We start from the raw sequence: 22783 nt of genomic DNA, 5'->3' as shown, positions 1-22783 counted from the left end.
AAAGGTATCAATAGCATGGACACAAGAATATAATGCAGCAGTGACAGTTACACACGCCGTCCCTTAGGTTTGAATCCTCTCCTTATAGATGATTCAACAGTAACAGGACAAGTTCTGTCACTCACACATTTCCGCTCACGACCACACTCTAATCTAATTTATTTTGTTTGGCGAACTTGTTGTTTGTGCATTTTGTTCTTTTTGCAGCATTATGAGTTTTGTGTCATTGCTTGTCATCTTGACTGTTCATCTTCCTCTTATAGGATGACAGATGATGACATGTTTTCTAAGCCTCTCACATGTTTCTGTCTCATTTAATTTCATCAGGTGCTGTGAGAGGAACCATCTGCAGCTCAGCGTCAGTAACACAGATGAGCTGAGCTGTGGATTTCCGACGGCCCAGAAGAAGAATTCACTGACGTCTGTCACCGTCCGGGGTGAGGAGGTGGAGATGGTGCGGTCCCACACGTGCCTGGGGGTTCATATCAACAGAAAACTGCCCAGGACTGATAACACAGAGGCACCGGACAAGAGCACACAGAAAAATAAAGGTGCCAACTGGAACTGAAAATGGTTCTTCGGAGTGAAGCCATAGAAGAACCATTTCTGGTTCCACAAAGAACCTTTCAAGAGCCTTTTACCATACATATTTTACCATACTTTACCATATATGGTTCTTTGGGGTGTTAAAAGGTTCTTAATTCTTAGTTATTGGATGGTAGGTGATGGCATAAATGTGGAAAATAACCAAACCCCTCCATAGTATATATTGTAAAGATATTGCAGATAAACAAAAACACAGTGCAGGTGTCCAAGGAAAGTAGTGTAGAAATGGTTCTTTAAAGAAACTTCATTGTAGAACCAGAAATGGTTCTTCTATGGCTTCACTCTGAAGAACCATTTTCCGTTCCAGTTCACACCTTTATTTTTCTGTGTGGAGGAGGCTCAGCTTTTTCAATGTATTCAACCAACTACTCAACATGTTCTACAAAACATTTGTGTTATATCAGGAGGATTTACAAACTGGTTTAAAAGGCTGGTTCTGTAGACGCTGTTTTGTGCCAACAGTCATCAGACTGTACCATACTTCCTGCCCCAACAGTCCCATCTTCAGCCGACTAGCAGGGTGCTGAAGCAGGGTGCTGAAGCAGGGTGCTGAAGCAGGGTGCTGAAGCAGGGCGACTGGGTGATCTCTCTGGATTGCGTTTCACATTCCTATGCTCTGCACTAATCTATATGACATTGCCTTGCACTGTTTTCATGTACATTCTCTGCATGTGAGTCGGCACACATGACATTTTTCTGCACGCTATACACATGCCATGTATGTTACCTCCATCTGTGTTCTGATAAGTGTTATTGAGAACAGACAACAATGCATATGAGCATTGCGTAATGCCATTTGTACATGTGGTGCCTCCATCAGGACTTTAGATAAGGGGACAACTCACAATGTACACATCTAAGCTGGAACATACTGTATGTTTTCTCCCTCTGTAAAGTTAATAAATTGCCAATGTGTATATATGTTTTATTTTACTTTGCATATCTATACACCTAGACACTTTGAGAATACAATGCACAGTTTGCATATCATCTATATTTGTTGTCAATTCGCATATCAGTTTTCTTCCTAGAGGATATTCACATATCCTTCTCATTGTTATAAAGTATATTGCATACATATTGATAATTTTATGTCTCCACCATTTCATACTGCGTATATTTCATAGTTTTGATATATTTTCCTATCGTACATTCTGCATGCACTCTTTATTTGTCTCATAAGTTATTTTGCACACCCTAATAATGCTGTAATCTGTACTGTTACTCCATACATTTCATTCATCATTCATTCATCTTTCATTAATTCGTCTGCTCAGCATGTTCTAGTGTTGAAAGTGATAGTTTGGTTTTGTATGTTTTTTATAATCGATCCATTTTCCCCATGAGGAACATTAATGTTTTATCTTATCTTATCTTATCTTATCTTATCTCATCCTATCTAAACTTATCCAATCTTATCTTTTCTCATCTTACAGTAGTTTGAGGTTTTCGCTCCATGTTTAGGAAGCGGTGTCTCTCTACTACTCTCTAGTGGTCAAAACGGAAATTTTGTTTTCTTAGGGGAAAGGGAAGCGAGAATAGAATAGAATAAAATAGAATAGAACAGAATAGAATAGAATGCTTGGCTTGGCTTGGCTCAACAACAGTAATAGAGCTACCTGGGCTATCCATGACTTACTCAACAACATCTCTGTGTTTCTTCCAGCATCATCTACCAGTTGGGCAATTAATTTAAAATACATGCTTTCAGTCAGCCGTTATGAACTGAGTTGCCCCCCTGGTCCTGCGTCACTTCCTGCTGTGTGAAAGTAGATTATGTCTTTAATGTCTTTCAGGTGAGATCCTCCTGACCTCCGCTCTGCTGCCACAGCTCCACCTTAAACTTGTCTGGGAGCAGACATAACAGAGCTAAATTTAACTGGAACAGTTAAGTTCAATAAAGGAAAGTATTCAACTACATACAGAAAGGCTTCACACCTGTTTAATAACATAGTTATGACTGACTTTTAATTGACAGGTTTGAAACTTAGCAACAGTAGCCTACTTTTCTTTCTTCTTCTTTCTCAATTTACATTACAAAATACCATACAAAAAGTCACCAGAAATAGCATATTTCTATTGAGTAATGTAACCTACATAAAAGTGAATGTTCAAGAGCAAGAAAAAATGAGAAATATAAATAGTCAAATTACAAATGAAGGGGATCAAATATTGGGCCCATGGAGACGTTTTTGCATACCATGGACTTTGCAACTAGACTCAGCTCCTTCTTGAAACACACTAATAGTGGTTGTGGTTTAAGGAATTTACAGTTATGAATGAATGAACAACAATAGCACATTGTTTATATAAGTTTCCAGGAGTTTTTGATGTTTTCTGATTTTAATGGTGGCAAAGTCACATTGTTAGAGACAGTAGCCTTCTAATTGCATAGCTATAACACAGTGTTATGGTTTTTACGGTCTATGGTTATAGGCGGTTATAGGCATAGACATATATACGTATATATGTCTATGGTTATAGGTCTGTCTCAAGTTTCAAATCGCACACAGTCTGTCCCTCTTTACTATCCGTAATTTTGACGTCATCAAAACAAGCCAAGCCGGACAGGCATGGAGGAACATTCACGCTGAAGAATTTGTGACCTTCTAAAATTATTCCTTTAAAATAGTCTCGGTAAGATGATGGTTCTTTAAATCGTACCATTGACGTAAGTTAAGTTAATTTGTTTCAGTAAAGTTTGCGTCACTGGTATTTCCTGCTGATGAATGAACGTGACAATGACTTAGATAAAGCTAACGTTAGCTGCAGCTAGGCTAGTGGGCTGCTGCTGGCTGCTCCCAGATCAGGGTTATTCTGCAGGTTTGAAACTTCATCTTTTAGCTTTTTTTAAGCGGTGTTATCTTTCGCCACTAGTTCAATTAAAGTACATTTAAATAAGATGTGGTACAGGCCAGTTTCTAGACTTCAGTCAGTCAGACAGAAATGCTAAACCCAAACAATGAACACAGTCACTGTCAGATTGCATTGATAAATCCTGTTTTTAAAATTGTGTTTTATGTACCCTAGGCTTGAATAGACCATTCCAGGATGTCGGTGAAGCAGGCATCAGTCCATGCCAAATGGATCATCGGCAGGGTGACAGGGACCAAGATGGTGAAGACTGCCAAAGTGCGAGTCACCAGGCTGGTGCTGGACCCCTACCTGCTCAAGGTAAACTGAGACGGTGTCAGTCAGCTCGCTGCTGAGATGACACGGGACGTTGTGTACTGTCCAAAGGAGAAAAGACCAAAAATGCTATTGTTGAAACCAGTCAGTGTATTTCCATATTCTATTCACCTGCTATAACATTCTCAAATATGAAAAACATGAATCACCCAAAAGAGCTCCGATGGGTTTTTCTGGTGTATACTCATTCAGTTTCTTAATTACCTCTCACCACCAGAGAGTGGAAAACCCGACAGTGAGAGGAAATTAAGAAACTGAATGAGTATACTTTAGGCCAGTGTTTCTCAACGTGGGGTCCTGGGACCACCAGGGGTCCTTGAGGGGGTTCCACGGGGTCCCCGGCAAATTGATGAATTGTTAAACTTCACTATTATTTAATTTACAAGTTAACACAGTTAGAGAATGTAGAAGAATGGCTATTTTGATCATAATTTCTCTGTTATCTCTCTACCTCCAATACAGATAGTCATGGAATTCTGGACAAAATCATATCTAACGATAAAAAAATATTCTCAGATTTGGGTCCGAGAGACAAAATCTCGTCAAATGGGGGTCGGTGGCTCTAATGTGGACTAAATTAGGGGTCCTTGATATGAAAAAGGTTGAGAATCACTGCCTTAGGCCATAAGAGAATACTTGCCATTGCTGATTGGTATGTATTTCTTACTATGGAATATGGTAAACTCATGGTGTATTTTTAGATGGCACAAGCGATCTTAGTAGAAAAGTTAATGGTAATACTATACGATACATGCATAAGTAATGATAAAGTGCGATACACAGTTGTGAAACTGCTACCAATGTCCTTGCTGCACAATCAGACTTAAATTAATGGCACACAACTAATGCATTTGTTTACTATTGATCTTCAAGTCAGTTGTGTCCAAACCAAGGGACACACACCAAATGGATATCATTTTGACAAAAAGACTGTTCCAGCTCTAATGGAGATGCTTTATTGCTGCACACTGACCAAGTCTTTAAAAAAAAGTAATGCTAACAACTGTTGTCGTTTCTTCCCCACAGTACTACAACAAGAGGAAGACCTACTTTGCCCATGATGCTCTGCAGCAGTGCACTGTGGGAGATATAGTTCTTCTCAAGGCCCTGCCCGAGCCCAGGTCCAAACACGTGAAGCACGAACTGGCTGAGATCGTGTATAAAGTCGGCCGGGTGGTTGACCCGCTGACGGGAAAGAAAGTTGAAGGAACTAAGTTTCTGGAGCCTCTGAGCGACTCTGCACACAGCCTGGAAGAGCAGACGACATTAGCAGAGAAACTACAGCAGCTGAATATCTCCGCCTCGCCGGCACAAACACCTTGACCCCATGTTACGAAACTGAATTATTGTATGTAATAATGTTTGTCACTCTTAAGTCTATGTTTCAGGTGTTAATATGCATAGGAATGTACAAGGATACACACCGAAATGTGTGTGACTTGGAGATCCTACATACTTTTTTTTTTCTTTGCTACCTGCTCAGGTAGTGAAATTGAAGACACATTTCTGAGGAATTTGCAATAAAATGATGAAGAGAAAAGCTTGTTAAGTAGCTACTCTGTCATATTCACACCTACCAATCCATGGTCCACAGAAAACATGTTTACAGTCAGATCAAATATATCTATTTCAAATGCATTGCATACTCATTTATTAAAAAAAATGATTTTCACTGTCCAGTCCTTTATGGTTGCTTTAGTATGCAAGGTGCATAATGCAAAAGCCCCTTTATCATTCATTGGTCAGTTCCTTGGGAATGTCGTTAGCCAGTGTATGTATATTCAATAAATTCGCTCTAAGTCACTAACATTTAAAGTATTATTAGGCTGTTATTTTGGTTGTTGTTTTTTTTGTTGTTGTTTGCTTCATCTGTGAAATCATTGGTCCATTCTCCTAAATGGGGCATATCTGTATGATGATGCACTAACAGCGGAATGAAATCGGCATTTTATTTATTTTATCGGCACAGATTTTCAAAAGTGAACGAGCGCCATCACTGCTGAATTTAAGTGCAGATAAGTTTGTGTTTCAAACGCAAGTCCTGAAAACAGCAAAAGTGAAATGGCACTCAAATCTCAAGGAACATCACCGTTAGCGTTATAACGTTTGCTGTTCTAGTTTGCGAGGTCTATGCTCAAATCTGGTGGAAAATCAAAGTTATGTGCTTATTCGTGAATACAGTTTGAATAGGATAAGTGCACTTTTAACACTTCATGTACATTATGCCCTCTAGCAACTTAAAACCCGCATAACGTTCAAACTTGTTCCATTGGATCCCGGTAGATAAAGTTAGCAGGTATGATTAACGTCAGCTGCTAGTCCAGTCCTGCGGGAACACCCCGGACTGACTGCTGCAGCCTTGTCAAAACAACCAGCAACAACAGCGCTAAGGGGAAAGATGGCGACCCGAGTCCTTCAAAGTGTGGGCAACGGCCTGAAACAGACGAAAAATGGGCTTCAGGCGAACGGACAGGTCACCGTTATCATCAGGTTAGATTTTTCAGATGAAGATTGTGAATGTTGATGGAGAAATCCCCAAGAATACATGTAGCTCATAGATACTTAACATCAATGACAAAGTCCTGTATGCTAGCGGGCTAGCTGACGCTAAAGTTACGCTATCCACGGCGCCTTCATATTCTGTGTAACGTAGCTAGCGTTAGCTAGCTAGCAAGGGGTTGTAAACTTGCTAACTTATTGCTAATGCTAATTATTGTCCTCCCTTCATACAAAGTTGTGAAGTAACTCATTTTAGCATTTGTTTTACCCACACTTTACACTTTTGTGCTTAGAAGTACAGTAGCCATGTGCAGAAACCAAAATCAAAGCTCGGCTTCTGTCAGTCTCTAACCGAATTCAACTTCAAGGTCAAAATGCAGTGAATCGCTACAAGGCAATGTTTGTTTTGTTTGGTGTATGGCACGGTCCCTTAAGTCCCTTGCTGTGGCAGATGTGTGTCCCAAAGCTCGCAGTGATATTTACATGTTGTTTACTGAAATGTTACATTTTATGGTAAACTTTGCTGAAAATGTTGCATCTTTTGGATGTACTATGTAGTTGTACTTGTACCAGTTGGCAAACTGTCAAAAGGCTCCTTTCTGCCAACAAGCAACACTAACCTCTATATAGAGTGATTCTAGGTACTTGTACAACTGGCTTTATATATATATAGATATATTTCCTGTTTTGAGAATATACCATGGAGAGGCAGCTCATAAGTGTGTTAGCCTACGTGAGGAGTAAATGTAGACTAATCCTTTGGCTACTTACAGCTTATAGTCCTCTCAATTGCTGGCCTGTTAGCTGTGGAATTTCTGGGTAATGAATGAGTTGGATAGTCTGTATAGATTAGTGCAAAGCTCCTGATTCACTGCAATCATCAATAATAATTATCCTGTCCACCTTGTGTGTTTCCACTGATGATTTAAAGGAATGCAAGCATCACCGCAAGCCGCACCTAACTTGATATTCAGGCTTTGTATGGTCCTGAGTATTGTGTAATAGATTAAATTATTATTATTATTTTTTTTATCTCACCCTTGTGCTTCTTTGCACCCTAGGAGCCTCTCAGCCTCCAACAACAGGCACCGTGAAGACAGCTGGTTCAAGTCTCTGTTTGTCAGAAAGGTGGACCCCAGAAAAGATGCCCACTCTCATCTGCTTGCCAAGAAGGAAGAAAGCAACCTGTACAAAATACAGTGTATGTATTATATGTGACCTGCTGTGGGTGTTATAATGATCCGTTGTACAAGATTACCCTGCCTTGATTGTGCTTTTTTCTCAGGACAATCTTATACAATCTGTTACATGCTGTATTGCCTCACTCAAGTTTTATTTTCTTGCAGTTCACAATGTCAAGCCTGAGTGCCTTGATGCTTACAATAAACTTTGGTAAGAAATCCCCATCCCTCTCTCACTTTACTCAACAGCCTGGGCAAGGAGCTGGTTTAGTAAACAGTGCAGATGTGTTGGTTGATTTTCTCTACATCTGTGTGTGTGTGTGTGTGTGTGTGTGTGTGTGTTGGTGTGTGTGCGCATCCTTAGTGAGGACGTCCTGCCTTCCATTCATGCCGACCCTCATTACCCTTGTGAGCTAGTGGGCACCTGGAACACATGGTACGGAGAGCAGGATCAGGCAGGTAAGAGTTTACCCTCGAGCTCCATGTCTAAACAGACACATTAGCAATAATCTTATACATTTCTTCTCAAGGATTCACATGCAAGCAATAACCTTGCTTATGAATGACACAAACCTCCACAAAACACTCCTTCTTCCAGGTTGCTGCTGCTGGGGGATTAGAATGAGTTGTGAGGATTTTGAAACTGCACACACAGTTTCATTTCTATTTTCGCTTTGAAGGACTTAGTCACAGACTAAGTTTTTTCAGTTCATTTTCAATTCATTCTTTAAGACTCTTGCAGTTGCTCTCCTACCCAGTAACACTAACAGCCACTTTCTCTGCTTTTACGTTTTAGTTAATTATAGCCATGACTGAATTGCACATTCTCTGGCTGCTGTCCATTTGTCCTTGTGGTGACATTTGTCATTCCCCAGTTGTAACCTGCCTCTAATGTTACAGAGCTGTCTTGAAATATTGGTAACCTTGATAAAGATAAGGCAAAAGGCTATATAAATAACACAAGTAATGAACTGTACACTCTGAAAATGTAGAAGATTATAATATGTACAGAGAGAGGTTGTTTCATAGGAAATATGACAACCGTACTCTGTGAAAGATGGTTGTCATTTTTGGCAAGTCCTGCGAAGTTAGTTGTTTAATAGATTTAAGTTAGATTAGTTATTTCTTCAAATATGATTTATCTAGATCATGGGACCCGCAGTCTTAGTCCTGCTAAGTTAGTCTTCTTTCGTTAAAGATTATACTGCCAGAGATGTTTTGTCAAAAATAAATGTCCATCTCTTTGTCTCAGTGGGGTTTCTGTTATGGATCGGGTTTAGCTGATGTTTACTCTGTGTATTTTGGACTATATGATTAACTTTTGTCAGTGTATTAGAGGTAAACTTGCCTGATCGTGGTTGTACTGCTACGGTACATCAAGAGAGAGATGGTTTGTTTTAACGGGAAGATTTTTTTTCTCACTTTTCCCTTTTTACCAGGTAGAAATATTTTAAATGAAAACCTCGATATATAATAGTGGAAGTTCCAGGTTCAAGCCCATGTGGGAATGTTAATGATTCAGAGCTGCCAGGTGTCCGTAGTTATGTGAATGTTCACAGGTTTAGTTTTGACAAAGCAGCTTTCATGCTGATGAGGACATCAATCCAGTGACATTTTGACAGTCCTGATGTATATGAATCCATCTTGGTGTTACTCAAGTATGATCTTGAAGAACGCTCCAGGAGGTTCATATTTACTCACTCTTCTTTGTTGAGCTCCATGTTATATAACCAAGTCAGCAGACTTGCTGCAAAGTACGAAAGTACATGTTTTTATTACATTGTTGGATGGGATCATGAATAGCGTGTGTTGTCTCATCCATTTTACTAAATGCTGATATTTTTAAATGGTAGCCTGTGGTTATTTCACAACAAACTTTCTTGATTAGAATCTCTCACTTAAGTGGATGTAATTTTAGTGGTCACATACTTTGTTTTAATGTTGAAATGACCTACAGAAATGGGCTAGAGTTCATGGCTGATACACTAGAATTCACCCTCAAGGCCACTGGAGATCTAGAAGGTTAAATAAACGCTAAAAATATAATTGTTGATACTCAGTGTAAGACTATCTTCCCCCCTAGGAAATGCAGACCCGCCAAGATGTATAAATGATATGAGAGAGCCACATTCATTTTCGCTCTTCTGCTCCTTGTATCCTAGTTCACCTGTGGAGATACCGGGGAGGATACCCGGCCCTCACCGAAGTCATGAACAAACTCAGGCAGAATAAGGTATGGGGTGGTCCATGTAGTGCAGCTAATTGGCAACTGGTGACCTGTGGGCCACCTTTGGTAGAGCACCCCTTAAATATGATCCTCAGACCAATTTCCCACCTATGTGTAGCAATGGGAGTTGGTGCTTGAATCAGTTTAATCTGATTTTTCAACACTATTTGGTGTTTTTGGAAACTTTTATTTACACAAATACAAGTGTATAAACACAGGTTACTGGAGTTTTTGGCCCATTCTTACTTAAACCGTTAGGCTCTTTGTCGGTCTAATCTGCTTCAAAGGTACAAGAGGGACATGAAGTCACAAGTTAGGGAGGTTTTTGGGTCCTAAGTCTTTAAAGATGTTTTTTTTTCACCGATTTTCATTTTCACTGTCTTTAAGAGGAAACATAACATGGTTCAGAATGAAGGTCAAGTATAATTTTTGTAATTAAATAACCATTTTACCTGCCGTAATAGAGATTATTCAGTTTGCAACTAAAATGCTTTACTCTGTCTGTTCAAAATTAAGCAGTTATTGCTCACATATCAGTAGGTTACTGAAGCAAATTCCTTTTTAATTAGTCGGAACATAACATTTTTCATATATCACATGTTTTCAGTCATGAATGGTGGTCTATGTAACATACACACTCTCACACAGAAGATGATTTAAGCCTTCCAGATCTTGTGAAGCTCTTGATAACTAAATTCATACTTATTCCCCCAAAATTGAATATATTGGATAATGCAAAATGTGATTTGTGGGTGTTGGTGTAGGATGCAAGCCCCCAAATGGACAACAGAATTTTTGTCTCCCACTACCATCAAAGTTGCCTGTCTCTTTTCTAGCTTTCTGCAGATTATCATGCCTTCTGCTGGGAACAAGTGATTTTTCAGCTGTTTAAAATTTTAATCCTCTCCAGTCCTAAAATTTCTTGATCTCAGTTGATATTCTGTAATCAGTATGGCTGACGAGTATTGGTGGGCTTACCCCAGCTTGCTGAGTAACTTGTTTCTGATGTTCCTCCTTGCTTTAGGAGTTTATGGACTACAGAAATGAGAGGGGGAAGATGCTGCTGTCCCGCAGGAACCAGCTGCTGCTGGAGTTCAGCTTCTGGAATGAGCCGGTGCCCCGTCCAGGACCCAATATCTACGAGCTCCGCTCATACCAACTCAGGGTAAACACATCTTTTTATCTCCGTCTGTGTCCTCAGGTTGCTCCTCTTTTTCCACAGTTAATTTACCTGCTTCCTCTGTTTATATGCAAGCGACCAGACTACTTATTTTCCACTTCTCTCCCTTCTTCTCATCTTTTTTTTCTCAGCCAGGGACTATGATCGAGTGGGGAAATTACTGGTAAGGCAAAATTTTCTTGTATTCATTTGTGTTTTTTGAGTAGGTCCTCAGACTTTTATTAAAATTGTGCAGTATCATACTCAAAATGACAAGCTCACAAGCTTTCTCCTGGTTATCTGGTTATAGTAGAGCTGCCATTATTTTGTACCATTTTTTAAAAATGTCCCTTACTACTATATTATTGCCTTTACAGATTGTAGAAGATGAATATGAGTGAACGGTACCTCTTGCCTACACAATCTATGCATGACTCATAAGCATGAGCGGATGAAGATCATTTTTAAAAGTCGAGCATAATTGACCAATATGCTGTTTATTTATCATATACCAAATCTAACAAACCATACAATGACTGGGAAATTAGCTGGTAATGTAATCAAATAAAAAATGCAGGGAAGGTTAAAAAAAAAATCTGAGTGGAACATCAAGATTTGATGTTTTGAACTGATGGATTAGAATATGGGGGAAAACAGAACATGTTGCACATAATGGGATGGAAATGATTGGGTTATCAGTGAATGGCAATTTAATTTGGACTACAGTGTCCACAAAATCATGCTTGTAATTTACAACAAACACAAACCCTCAGTAACAAGCTGATATAGCTGTTTTTTGTCATGTAACTTGAGTTCCCTGTGCTCTGCAGGGCTCGCGCCATCGAGTTTCGCCAGCAGAACCATGAGGCAGTGGGAGGCTTTTTCTCACAGATTGGAAGTCTCTACATGGTTCACCACCTATGGGGTAGGTTTTATTTTTTATTTCATGTTTTAAATGTCATTGTTTTATGTTTGTTACTTGTGTGCTGTTTGTGTTTTTAAATGTTTGTGTTTTTTTTTTATTATCAGTGCTGCCTCTTGTCCAGGGCTGCCTTGTAATAGAGAAATTGTTTCTCAATGGGACTTCCTCGTAAAATATAGGTTAAATAAATAAAATACGCATGGTTCCTACGTTTTCACGGCCTTTCTTGGAGTATCATGGTGTTTTGAGAGTTTTGGTCCATGCAGGAAAATTTGGGGAATGGATCACTCTACAGCAAATATTTATCCAAATGTATTTATCTAATTACTTGTCACAGCTTGTTGCATCTATGGAGTTTAGACATTTTCTCAACCAAGTACCAGTGCCAACATATGAAGAACATACATTTTAGATCATGGAAATGATCTCTATGAAGTTCATGCAAAAGTCAATTTGTGAGCAAAAAGTAAATCTGTCTGTTCAATTCAAAGCAAGCAACCATATCAATTTTGTTTTCATCTCAGCTTACAAAGATCTTCAGTCAAGAGAAGACACCAGAAACGCAGCCTGGCAGCACGAAGGCTGGGATGAGGTTGTTTATTACACAGGTAAGCCGGTTGTCTCTTTGTTTTACTCTCTGGTCCTCCCTCTCTTTGCCTTTCTCTCTTTCTATCCACATGAAAGAACGACACAGAGATGTTTTGCTTGACTTTGACCCATTGTCCCCCCCCCCCCTCCACAGTTCCTCTTATTCAGCACATGGAGTCTAGAATAATGATTCCCATGAAGAGTTCACCCTTGAAGTAACCCCCCGCCAACACCCAGGGGAAACTCCAACAAACTCTCAACAACCACAGCTAACTACCACACTGATCCATAGAGAGTGTAATCAACTATCGGAGTGTGCACTGCCAGGGATTTCAGCGCAACATCAACATGTCACTTCAGTTTTTTCTGTTTTCTTCTTTCTTGATTTCTTTACTCCCCTTTTCTGTGTGGGCCTAGAATGTCTTATTACAGGTGATAAGGTCAAAAATATTATCACAAAGACAGTTATCTGTTGCAGCAGTTACTTTTTTACTGATCCATAAATGTGCTGTGTGTAGATGAAATTATTTGACTCTTCATCATCTCCATCATTTAAGGGTCAGATTTTAAGAAGCTTGTCTGATTTTATGATGATCTAAAAACCACTTGCACCTCTGTTTTTGGTTATTGAGATACTGTGCAGAGGATGTGAATAAATGGGCGAAAACCATCTCTTGGAAAACCTTATGGTCTTGTATAAAATTATGTCATGGATGATATTTCTTACAAATCAATTTTAGCCCTGCTGCACTAGCATTGATAAATGCTTTCAAATTCTGCCTCCAGTATCTCACAAACTAAAACACTGAGTCCGGGGCCTTTTTTGATGGACTAAGGACTCTCAGTTTGTTATAAATTGGATAAGCTTCTTAAGAAAGTTAACTGTCTGTTTCAGGTGATGGTCAGTTTTACAAAGACTAGCTTGCTGTTTACAAATTGATTGATTTTGATTCACAGAGATGATGGCTTATGCCCTTAAGGGCCACAGATGTCTGGAGATACCATATCCTTGTCTTCAGTAAAAGTATTTAATCTGGTTTCCATTCCAGAAAACATCCCCTTCCACTCACATGATTTTGATCCAACCGGCTGATTCTGGTTCATAACTGTGGTTCAGAATCAGTTGGATGGACAAGTTGAAGTTCACAAACACACCACAGAGTGTCAGACTTGTCAGGTGTACAGAGCAGGAAGGTGGAATTTGAACTAGAGCGCAGTCCTTTCATTCTTGTCCAAGTCGACAACATCCCCACAGGATATTATGAAAATAGTATCCGGTTTTTCGGGTGAAATTGTTCTGAATCTCCTGCAGGAGTCCTTTGTCAGCCTGCATCTCCTCTGTGAAACTGACCACATCTGTAGTTTGTTTTCTAACTTTGAGATCACGCTTCTGACTCTTCCAACTATGGAGAGGGGGATAAGAGGATTCTTGACAAATGTTTAAAAAAACTGTTTTTGTTTTTGACTTAAGCAGAACTAATCAGTATCTACAAACTGCTGTACACTGACCGGTTTGGCTCATCCCTATATCATCAGTCAGATAATTTCATGCCAACCAGGTGATTGTGTGCTATAACTGAGATGAATGTTTTTTTTAATTGGTCAGATTGTAGATATACATAGTGGGCTTATTGACCAAGGCAGAGATACGGTCAATCATTTATTTGTAAATGAAGCGGGGAATTCTATAACTATCTTGTGTTGATAAACAGGTGGACAGGAGAGGAATAATATCTCAATGTGGTAAATGTGAAATGCAGTGCTTTAATAAGATTAGTTGTACATATTAAACTTCTGATGAAAATGAAAAAGTGGGTTTTATCTCTGGCTCTACTAAATCACACATTTGAAATTATTGGATGATCCAGTTTACTTCATGGCTTGCAGGGTGACTATATCACACAGCTCTTGGCTAAAGATAAAGATTTGAGCCATTTCAAGCTCTTGGTGCAGCTCTTTGGATAGCTGCATCATATTGTTTATTCATCCATCCATGACAGAAAAAAATAGAACATGCACATCCAAAAAGGCTATATTACAGGTGCAGGAAGAAGTAATAAAGAGAAATTGAGTCTGCAGAGTTTGGCAAGATTTGGAAGATTTATTGCACAACATTTCAGCACCCTGGTCTTCCTTAGAATGAAAGAAAGTTTTTGAAGCAGGCCAGGGGGGCAAAAATGCAATAACTCTGCTCTGCTCTGACTCTATTTCTCTTTATCCATCTATCCATTGAAGAAGAGCAGCCCAGATAATCCTTTAACCCAGCAACTGCCTCCAGCTCCCCGTGGCGGCTCCCCAGGCCAGCTCCTCCCTCCCTCCCTCCTCCGCCCTGGGGCCTCCTCTCAGTTGGCTGTGCCCAATATTAAAGGGTGGAGGGGGGGCAGTGCATCCTTACCAAGTGCCTGAACCACTTCAACTGTCATTTCAACTGCTTGTATAAGGACGGACCCAATGCCTCACAGCAGCGGCCCCAGCACCCCACACTCCTGCAGCACGTCCCACAGGACACCTTGGGGAACACGGTCACAAGCCTTTTACAAAACCAAAAAACCCCATGACCCCTTGATTATCTGAAAGAGGGAGAAAAAAAGCTGATCAGCTGTTCTAAGACCAGGCTAAAATCCTTGTTGTTCCTCCTGGATCTGAGGCAGTCTCCATTCCAGCACCTTGGTATAGGCTTTCCCAGAGAAGCTGAGCAGTGTGGCCCTCAATAATTGGAACACACCCCTCTAGTCTCTTTCTTTTTGTAAAAAAAAAAACAAAAAAATTGCGACTTGTCTGCCAGTCTAGATGTGCTATTCCCGAAATCCACACAATATTGAAGAGATGTTTCAGGACGGATCTCATCCATCCATGGAGCGATGCCACTGCAGAGCTTTCTAACTTAGGTCAAGGAGCACTGCCTCCTGAACAGAGGATGAGTCTGTTGTGTTTCAGAGTTCCTTCCACCTTCTGATAAAGTCTCCAGCTGTGGTCATTGTTCATTCAACATTTGACAAAATATTTCCATTCCATATACTGATACATCTTACTTTACAGTCAATTTATAAGGCAGTAATTCCTGTTGTATACAAACAGCCGTCTGAGTCTTTTACCAAATAAAAAAAACAGTTTACTGAAAAAATACATTCACCTTGATATACAAAGGTAATATTTCTTTTTGAATCCTTACTACCTTATTGAAAACTGATAGGGAAAGAGCAACACATTTTACGATGCTAGTGGTGACAGATTAACAGATGTGAGCTTTCATCAGGCAGGCTGTGGCTTCATATCTTCTCCAGCTCCCTCAGCAGTTCAGTGAAACTCGTGACGTACCACAAACAATTCTCCTTCACTTGATGCCTCACCACATTGCCCCCGAAGCCGATGAAAGCATCCTGGCAAGAAACAAAAAAAGAAAATTCAAGTGAATGGAAATTGTGGCTTGAGAAATGCATTTAGTATTCAGGAGAAGCAGATGATGCAGAAGAGGATTAGGGCCATGTGAAAAATATATTTGAGATCTGAGATTAACTGACTTTTTTCCCCTCAGAATTTTGACTGTATTCTCAGAATTCTGAGATTGAAATCAGAATTCGGACTTTGTTTTCAAAATTCTGAGATTCTGAGTCTCAGAACTCAGATTTTTCACATGTGGCCCTAATCCACTTCTGCAAGATGGTGTGTGTATTGGTCCCAATGCTATGCAGTGTAAGTATGGTGTGTGTGTGTGTGTGTGTGTGTGTGTGTGTGTGTGTGTGTGTGTGTGTGTGTGTGTGTGTGTTGCATGTGTTCACTCTTACAGCCGGTGGACATGCCTCCATGTCAGTGGCTCCATCCCCAACCATAACAACTCTCTGCAAGCTGTAGGTTTTCTTAAGAAGGGCCACCACTCTTCCTTTCCCCCCTGACTCTGCAGTGAGCTGGGACTCATCGAACCCCGCGTACTCGCCTGAACACCGGGACCAAACACAACGCACCAGTCAGTCACAAACATACACACACAATCAGCACAATCTGCTCCATACAAAACAAACACGTTATTGATCGAAAAACGGCTCTTTTGATAGACTTACTTATTCTGCAGCATTTTTCTCCAAATAATAAACTCTTTTCTCCCTACTCCAAGTCTCTCATGCTCTGGCACTCTCTCTCTCCTCTGCATCTTCCAATATTGGGGCTGCCTATAGTGTCTCTTTACTGTCTCTACTCACCGTTAAAGTAGAACTTCAGTCGGTTTGCGTAGACATGGTGAGCAGGAATGCCAAGCTGAGCTGCCACATGCTCCACAATGCAGCGGAAGCCTCCAGAAATCAGGAACACCTTCACTCCTCTCTGGTGCAGTCGGTCAACCAGCTCCCTGATGACCAGTCAGTCAGTCAATCAGTCAGTCAGTCAGTCAGTATACCAAGAGTTTATTCACATCTTTTGCAGTTAGCTACTTATGTCAAATTCCTTGTATGTGTATTTATTGTATGTACTTGGTGAGTAAATGATTGTGATTTTGATTTCTGTCAAATCTAAAAACATTTGGAAATGGAAATTGGATTTGGAAATCGATTAAAATACAAACTGTTAAAACTTGTGGGACTGGCCATAGAAAAGACACGTTGCCTTCCCACATTAAAACACACTCACTTGATCCCGGGGGTGAGGTGAGGCGGGTGGTCGGTGATGAGTTTGTTAACTTGCTCTCGGGAGCAGCGGATGATTGACAGTCTCTCTGAGAGGGCGGTTCTGAAGGTTACTGACCCTCCCATGGCCCGCCGAGTCCTGTGAGTTTAAAAAGATTCATACTTAACTTCAACACTGTTATAGGTGATTTGAATTTGCCTCACACAGTGGGACCAAAATATGTTCAACAGTCAAAAGTAGACTCATCTCATTTGCATTTAAGATGCCTATGGGGCAGAAGTAAAACTGCCAGCTTTTGATTTGGGGATTTGTCCTCCATGAGAAAGCCATGGAGGCAGTTTTTATAGACTTACTATTTTTTTTAATGAAAATCTATCCTGATCCCCAGAAAATCATCATGGATTTTATACAGTCTTTTTTACATCTTTCCCTGACTGTATTAGAATATAAGAATCACATATTTAGTGGAATTTAGTGATATTCCCCTTTATGAAGCCAATTAGTCAACAAATGGAAAAATTGAGCCTGGGCAGTCTGTATCTTTTGATATGAAATACAAATTAGATAGATTTATAGAAAAACAAAGAGCAGTTTTAGCAGACTGTCCAAATAGTTGTGCCTTTTGGGGAGCAGTAAGAGATCCACTTGCTTATCTGGTGAGCTTTGTTTTGCAAATTCCTGCCAGGCCATAAATTCAACAACCCCCCTTTCAATCTTTTGTTGTTATCTGGGGTGACTGTATCTCACTGAAAATAAACTGAGTGAATCTCGTTTTGCTTTTCATTTTGTTTGCTTTTTTTTTTTTTTTTTTTTTTTTTTTTTTGTGCCCCTTTTCATGTTTAAGTTTCATCACATCTTATCAATTAGGCGACCTGAGAGAAAGTGATGAAGATAGAGGGAATTCTGAAATGTGCAGGAAACACCATGCAGGCTGATAGCTGCCACAATGTGAATAGCCTCCTATAACGTTACCTACAGTATATAACAATGTTTAACTACTACATACTACAACTACACACAACACACTAGCCTACTCCACTAGCTAAGGAATTCAATAATGTGGAAGAAAATTTAACATACATGTATTAATGTATTAACGGCTATAATATGATGGTTGTAGCTTTGGCTCCAGAAAGTAGTGAAGACCAAGGGTGGAAGTAACTAATTATTTACTCACGTTATTGTAATTGAGTAGGTTTTTTTGAACTTTTGAATATTTTTTAAAGTCAGTAATTTTACTTTTACTTAAGTACGTTTTTACTCAAGGATTATACTTAGCTACATATTTAAATCACATCCATTACAGAACACAGATTTTGTGGCTCTCCATAATAAGCTACAGGAACTGGACAGTTTTGTGGCAAATTGTGAAGCCATTCACAGTGAACGGTCAGTCAGCAAAGAATAGAAGAATAATTTGGATTTACTTTGTGCACTTTATTTTGTCCTGAAAGGTCTTTTTTTTTTATCTTGTGCGCACAAGTTAATTATCCTGTGCGCACAAGATAATAACGTGTTCCCACAAGATAAATAACTTGTGCGCACAAGATAAAAAAAATAAAAATAAAAGTAAAATAAAAAAATAAAAAAAAGTTTTCGGGACTTTAGGGGCTCCGTAATTTTGTAATTTCCAATTTTTTAAATTAAAAGACTCGAGTTTCCTCTCGTCCTTTTGGAGTTGCATGGAGTCACATTTGATATCGATCTCTTTTCTAAAAAAGTAGCCTAACTTTTATTCTGAGTCCATTTTAAGCTACTTTTCACTTTTACTTAAGAAGATTTCTACACCAGCACTTTAACTTGTACTTAAGTAAAATATCAGCAAAGTAACAGCACTTCTACCTGAGTAGCATATTCTACTGCTCTTTCAGTTGGTGAAGACTTTACTCACATCTCCGCCACAGCATCTCCAACCCCGCAGAACCGGGCCAGCTCATCGATGCCCTCCTCTCTGATCACGGTGCTGTCCACGTCAAAACACACAGCCTGGGCATTTCGAAACAAGTCCTTGGTCGGGGCCAACGTCGTCATGATTTATAGACTCCAAAATTAGAGATAGTTTAAAGAGACGAGAGTCCGTGCTCACGTTGCGTCCACTGTCTACAAGCCAGCGGTGGGTACTGGCAGTGGCTTCCTGCTTTTTTCAGGATAAATGTGTCAGACCATCCGTGAAAATGCTGAACAATGCGTAGTGGTGTTGTGTGAAGGGCCAGGCACATTCCTCAAATACTGACCAAACTAGGCATATTCAAGGACGTGGCTGGATTTCATAAACACATATTGGTCAAATGTTAGTAGGCTATTAGTGATTCAATTGTGTGACACTTAAAAAAAATCTCACAAAATCAATCCATTGAAAGGATTTTATGGTATGTGCATTTCTGCGTTCACACACGCTATGTACTGTGAACGCAGCCTGATATAGTTTTCCTGACTTCTCATGGGCTTTACCATTTACAGTAAATACTGTGTGAAGATTCAAAGCGCACGGGATATTATGATTGACAAACGTCTGAACCAATCAGACACTCGCATAGTAAAGATTTCGGCCAACGTGACACGTCCAATCAGCACGCCGTTTAAGGTGTGACCAATGCTGCCTTCAAGTGATGTCGGAAATCTAGACTTTACTGATTGAGCGCAAATGAACAATCCGTCAAAGTGGTGAATAATGAGAATGACTGCGTTTGATTTGCCGATATGGGCGGAGGCCGTGGTCAACTGATTGTAAATGTGATGCATTTTATTTATTTATTACATGCCATTGGTTGGTCATGGTATGTAAACAACTAGTATTCATAGTATTCTGTTACATCACCACACGGTCATCTTGGTAGGAAAGTAACAGGTGATTATAATCAAATGACAGTCTCAGTCAGTGAGCTGTGTATATGGTAAAGCATTATATTGGTAGGAAATGCATGTGACATCATGGGAATACTATGAATAGCCTTGTGTTTCTATTTTTGTGTCTAATGCACATTTCACCTCTTCGTTCTACCGTTATAGCACAAAGTAGCTCTTGATTTTCAAAATAAAATAACAGCCAACTAAGATGTACTTTTGTTACAGGGTCCATTTGATATCGTTTCCAGGCAAAAGCACCTGTGTCCTGCGACAAGTCGTATTTAACTCCTAAAATGGGAATGTACGAGTTTAGGCGGGGTCAGTAGACGCAGCACCAGAACACATGTTGGAGCCTTCTGGAAGCCGACACCCCTTCTCGTGAGCTTCCGAGGCCGAGCAGTCTACACTCCCGACCAGCGGCAGTTTTCCCCCCTTCGCTGGATCTAACTGCTTCGCCATGGCTGCGGTGAAAGCTCTGAACCCGAAAGCAGAGGTGGCCCGGGCCCAGGCCGCCCTGGCTGTTAACATCAGTGCCGCCCGCGGACTTCAAGATGTGCTGAAAAGTAACCTGGGACCTAAGGGAACCATGAAAATGTGAGCGTCCAGCCCCGTGCAGCATGCGCAGCAGCGGAACCTTTTGTTAAGCACGCTTGCTAAGCTAACTCGCTAGTTCGCTAACTAGCTAACATTAGCTTCTAATGAGAGTGTTTGGGCAAGCAGCATTGTAGTCATTGTTTTCGCCACCTGATTATGTGTCTGTGTAATTTAGTAAGTCGTGCATATGACGTACTTTATACTTTTATATACAAAACTATAAAGTCGTTCAGTTTAGGCCTCCCTTTGCTAACCGGATAACGGATTTTCCCGGCGCACGTTGCCCTGCCTTGTCATCGTCATGATCCGTTTTGACAATCAAGCTAATGTTAGCATGACAGCCCCAGCCGGTTAGCAGACTGTGCTAATGCTAAACTACACGACACAGAAACACTTAGTTAAATTTCGTTTCTGCCAACCTAGCCTTATTGTTTTTTCAGAGTTACGAGCTAATGTCTTGATTTTCGTTGAACCGCAACGTTACAGGGCCGGGGAAATCTTTTTTTTTTTTTTTGCTGCTTAAGGAAGTTCAGCGAGATAATGCTTCATAATCTGTCTGACAAGTTACTGCGTGAGCAGACTGGGCATATTAAACAGTCACGCCTTGTCTGCCTAGTCCAGACGTCTTAAATCAGATTTGATTTACTAACTGTTGACCAGCATTGCCATGTAAACTGTATGTTGTAGCGAGCCAGCTAGCTGCCCGTCTCACTTTGCTCTCCTAACCCATCCCTGCCTGTCTCGACCCGCAGGCTTGTGTCTGGTGCGGGGGACATAAAGTTGACCAAAGACGGCAATGTCTTGTTACATGAGATGGTAAGGAAGTGTTCAACTGTGAAATGTATCTCTATTTTGTCCAACCGACTTGTCTTTATCTTACTGTTTACTGTCCAGTCATGAATAGAGGCATTAGTAGCCACACCCCTATTGTGTGGCGCTGTCATTTAAGACTGTGGCGAGACTGTTCTAGCACATTCTCACATCAACATATAGGATAATAAATGGTAATTAACTTACACATGCATAACTACTGCCTAATAGACCACAAAACACAATATGTTAAAAAAAATATTATAAAATGATTATGCATATAAAATGATGATACATAACTTATGTCCTCTATCTTGAACAATGAACATGCATGCATTCAAAATGCTTTTATTGCATGGATGTATTTCAATCCATGCATTTTCACATGCTGCACAGAGACACCTCAGGGTGCCATGGTCTCCTGTATGTCTGCTACAGCAAGCAGCTTGCAGCTCTGGTCTGCAAGAGTTGTTGCCTCCCCTACATGTATTCATCAGACTAGTGCGATATCACATGATTGGGGAAAATCCGGATTTGATCATAAGAATTTGTTCTTTTATGCACCCTCAAGGGTTTTTGCTTAACCCCTGTAATGAAGATCTTACTTTTGGTGTTCCGATGCGTTTGCAAACGTTTCTCTTCTTGTTCCCTCAGCAAATTCAGCATCCCACAGCGTCGCTCATTGCTAAGGTTGCCACAGCGCAGGACGACATCACAGGTGATGGGACCACCTCCAACGTTCTCATCATTGGTGAACTCCTGAAGCAGGCCGACCTCTACGTGTCAGAGGTGAGAGGTCGAGGCCTGTCTATTAAAAACCTCTACACTCACTACTCTGTCTATTGATCTCTCCAAGGATGTGTAGCAGTACTGTCTATGTGAACGTATTTAATCCACCTGTGTCATGAGTAATTGTCTTGAAGTAGTTGATATTATTTATCTGATTTGATGTGTGGATCTCTGGAGAATGCATGTAAAGATTCAGTATTTAGAAATGAAATGGATAATTATGTTACAAAACACTGAAAATGTTGTCTTAAGAGACAACTCCTTCAACTGATGTTTGCCTTGCAGGGCCTCCATCCCAGAATCATTGCTGAGGGCTTTGAGGCGGCAAAGGAGAAGGCCTTGGCTGTCCTGGAGGAGGTTAAGGTGACACGGGAAATGGACAGAGAGACCCTCATCAATGTAGCGCGCACCTCCCTGAGAACCAAGGTCCACACAGAGCTGGCAGACTGCCTCACCGAGGTGAGAGACGAGGGAAAAATGTCGAAGCAAATGCAGGGCTTAGGGGACCGGCATCTGAACCTTGACCTAAGGAGATTAGAGAAGACAGCTAGCTGTTTAAATTTGTGTAATACTTAAACACAACAGAGCATTTTTCCAGTTGAGAACAGTGCTATTGCAGTCAGATTGATTTTCCAGTTCCTGTAGGCCTAATTTATGATTATTCTGTTGCTGATGGGTTTCATGACTGATTGTCTGCAGGCTGTAGTAGACGCTGTGCTGGCCATCACCAAACCCAATGAGCCCATCGACCTGTA

The 22783-nt window shown here is 40.4% G+C and overlaps 3 protein-coding genes across 5 annotated transcripts; 2 read left to right on the top strand and 1 right to left on the bottom strand.

Moving 5' to 3' along the window:
- Positions 1 to 3032: 3032 nt before the first annotated feature.
- On the top strand, positions 3033 to 14169 carry LOC139663966 (protein NipSnap homolog 2-like). Of its 3 annotated transcripts, XM_071542766.1 has the most exons (11): positions 3033 to 3045; positions 6180 to 6285; positions 7356 to 7495; positions 7641 to 7686; positions 7840 to 7934; positions 9638 to 9708; positions 10727 to 10867; positions 11014 to 11045; positions 11692 to 11786; positions 12308 to 12391; positions 12526 to 14169. In XM_071542766.1, the coding sequence occupies exons 1-11, from the start codon at positions 3033 to 3035 to the stop codon at positions 12588 to 12590; spliced, it is 888 nt and encodes a 295-aa protein (XP_071398867.1). In that variant the 3' UTR covers positions 12591 to 14169. The 3 variants fall into 3 exon arrangements, with proteins under 3 accessions (XP_071398867.1, XP_071398868.1, XP_071398869.1); XM_071542767.1 differs by lacking the exon at positions 3033 to 3045 and having other exon boundaries at positions 6082 to 6285; XM_071542768.1 differs by lacking the exon at positions 3033 to 3045 and having other exon boundaries at positions 6082 to 6308; positions 7391 to 7495.
- mrps17 (mitochondrial ribosomal protein S17) lies at positions 3150 to 5594 on the top strand. Its single transcript, XM_071542769.1, has 3 exons — positions 3150 to 3243; positions 3637 to 3780; positions 4822 to 5594. Exons 2-3 carry the CDS (start codon positions 3658 to 3660, stop codon positions 5116 to 5118), a joined length of 420 nt encoding a protein of 139 aa, XP_071398870.1. The 5' UTR covers positions 3150 to 3243; positions 3637 to 3657; the 3' UTR covers positions 5119 to 5594.
- A 1458-nt stretch (positions 14170 to 15627) lies between the features above and the next one.
- On the bottom strand, positions 15628 to 19019 carry LOC139663973 (phosphoserine phosphatase-like). Its single transcript, XM_071542776.1, has 5 exons — positions 18880 to 19019; positions 16992 to 17126; positions 16568 to 16713; positions 16157 to 16305; positions 15628 to 15751 (listed from the first exon to the last, which is right to left on the bottom strand). Exons 1-5 carry the CDS (start codon positions 19017 to 19019, stop codon positions 15641 to 15643), a joined length of 681 nt encoding a protein of 226 aa, XP_071398877.1. The 3' UTR covers positions 15628 to 15640.
- Positions 19020 to 22783: the final 3764 nt, after the last annotated feature.

This window comes from Centroberyx affinis, unplaced genomic scaffold (genome assembly GCF_046629955.1).
Source record: "Centroberyx affinis isolate AG114_WGS23_722 - 3 ecotype Tasmania unplaced genomic scaffold, CSIRO-AGI_Caff_v1 ptg004178l_1, whole genome shotgun sequence".
NCBI classification, from domain to species: domain Eukaryota; kingdom Metazoa; phylum Chordata; class Actinopteri; order Beryciformes; family Berycidae; genus Centroberyx; species Centroberyx affinis.
This window is presented reverse-complemented; position numbering and strand designations above follow the sequence as displayed.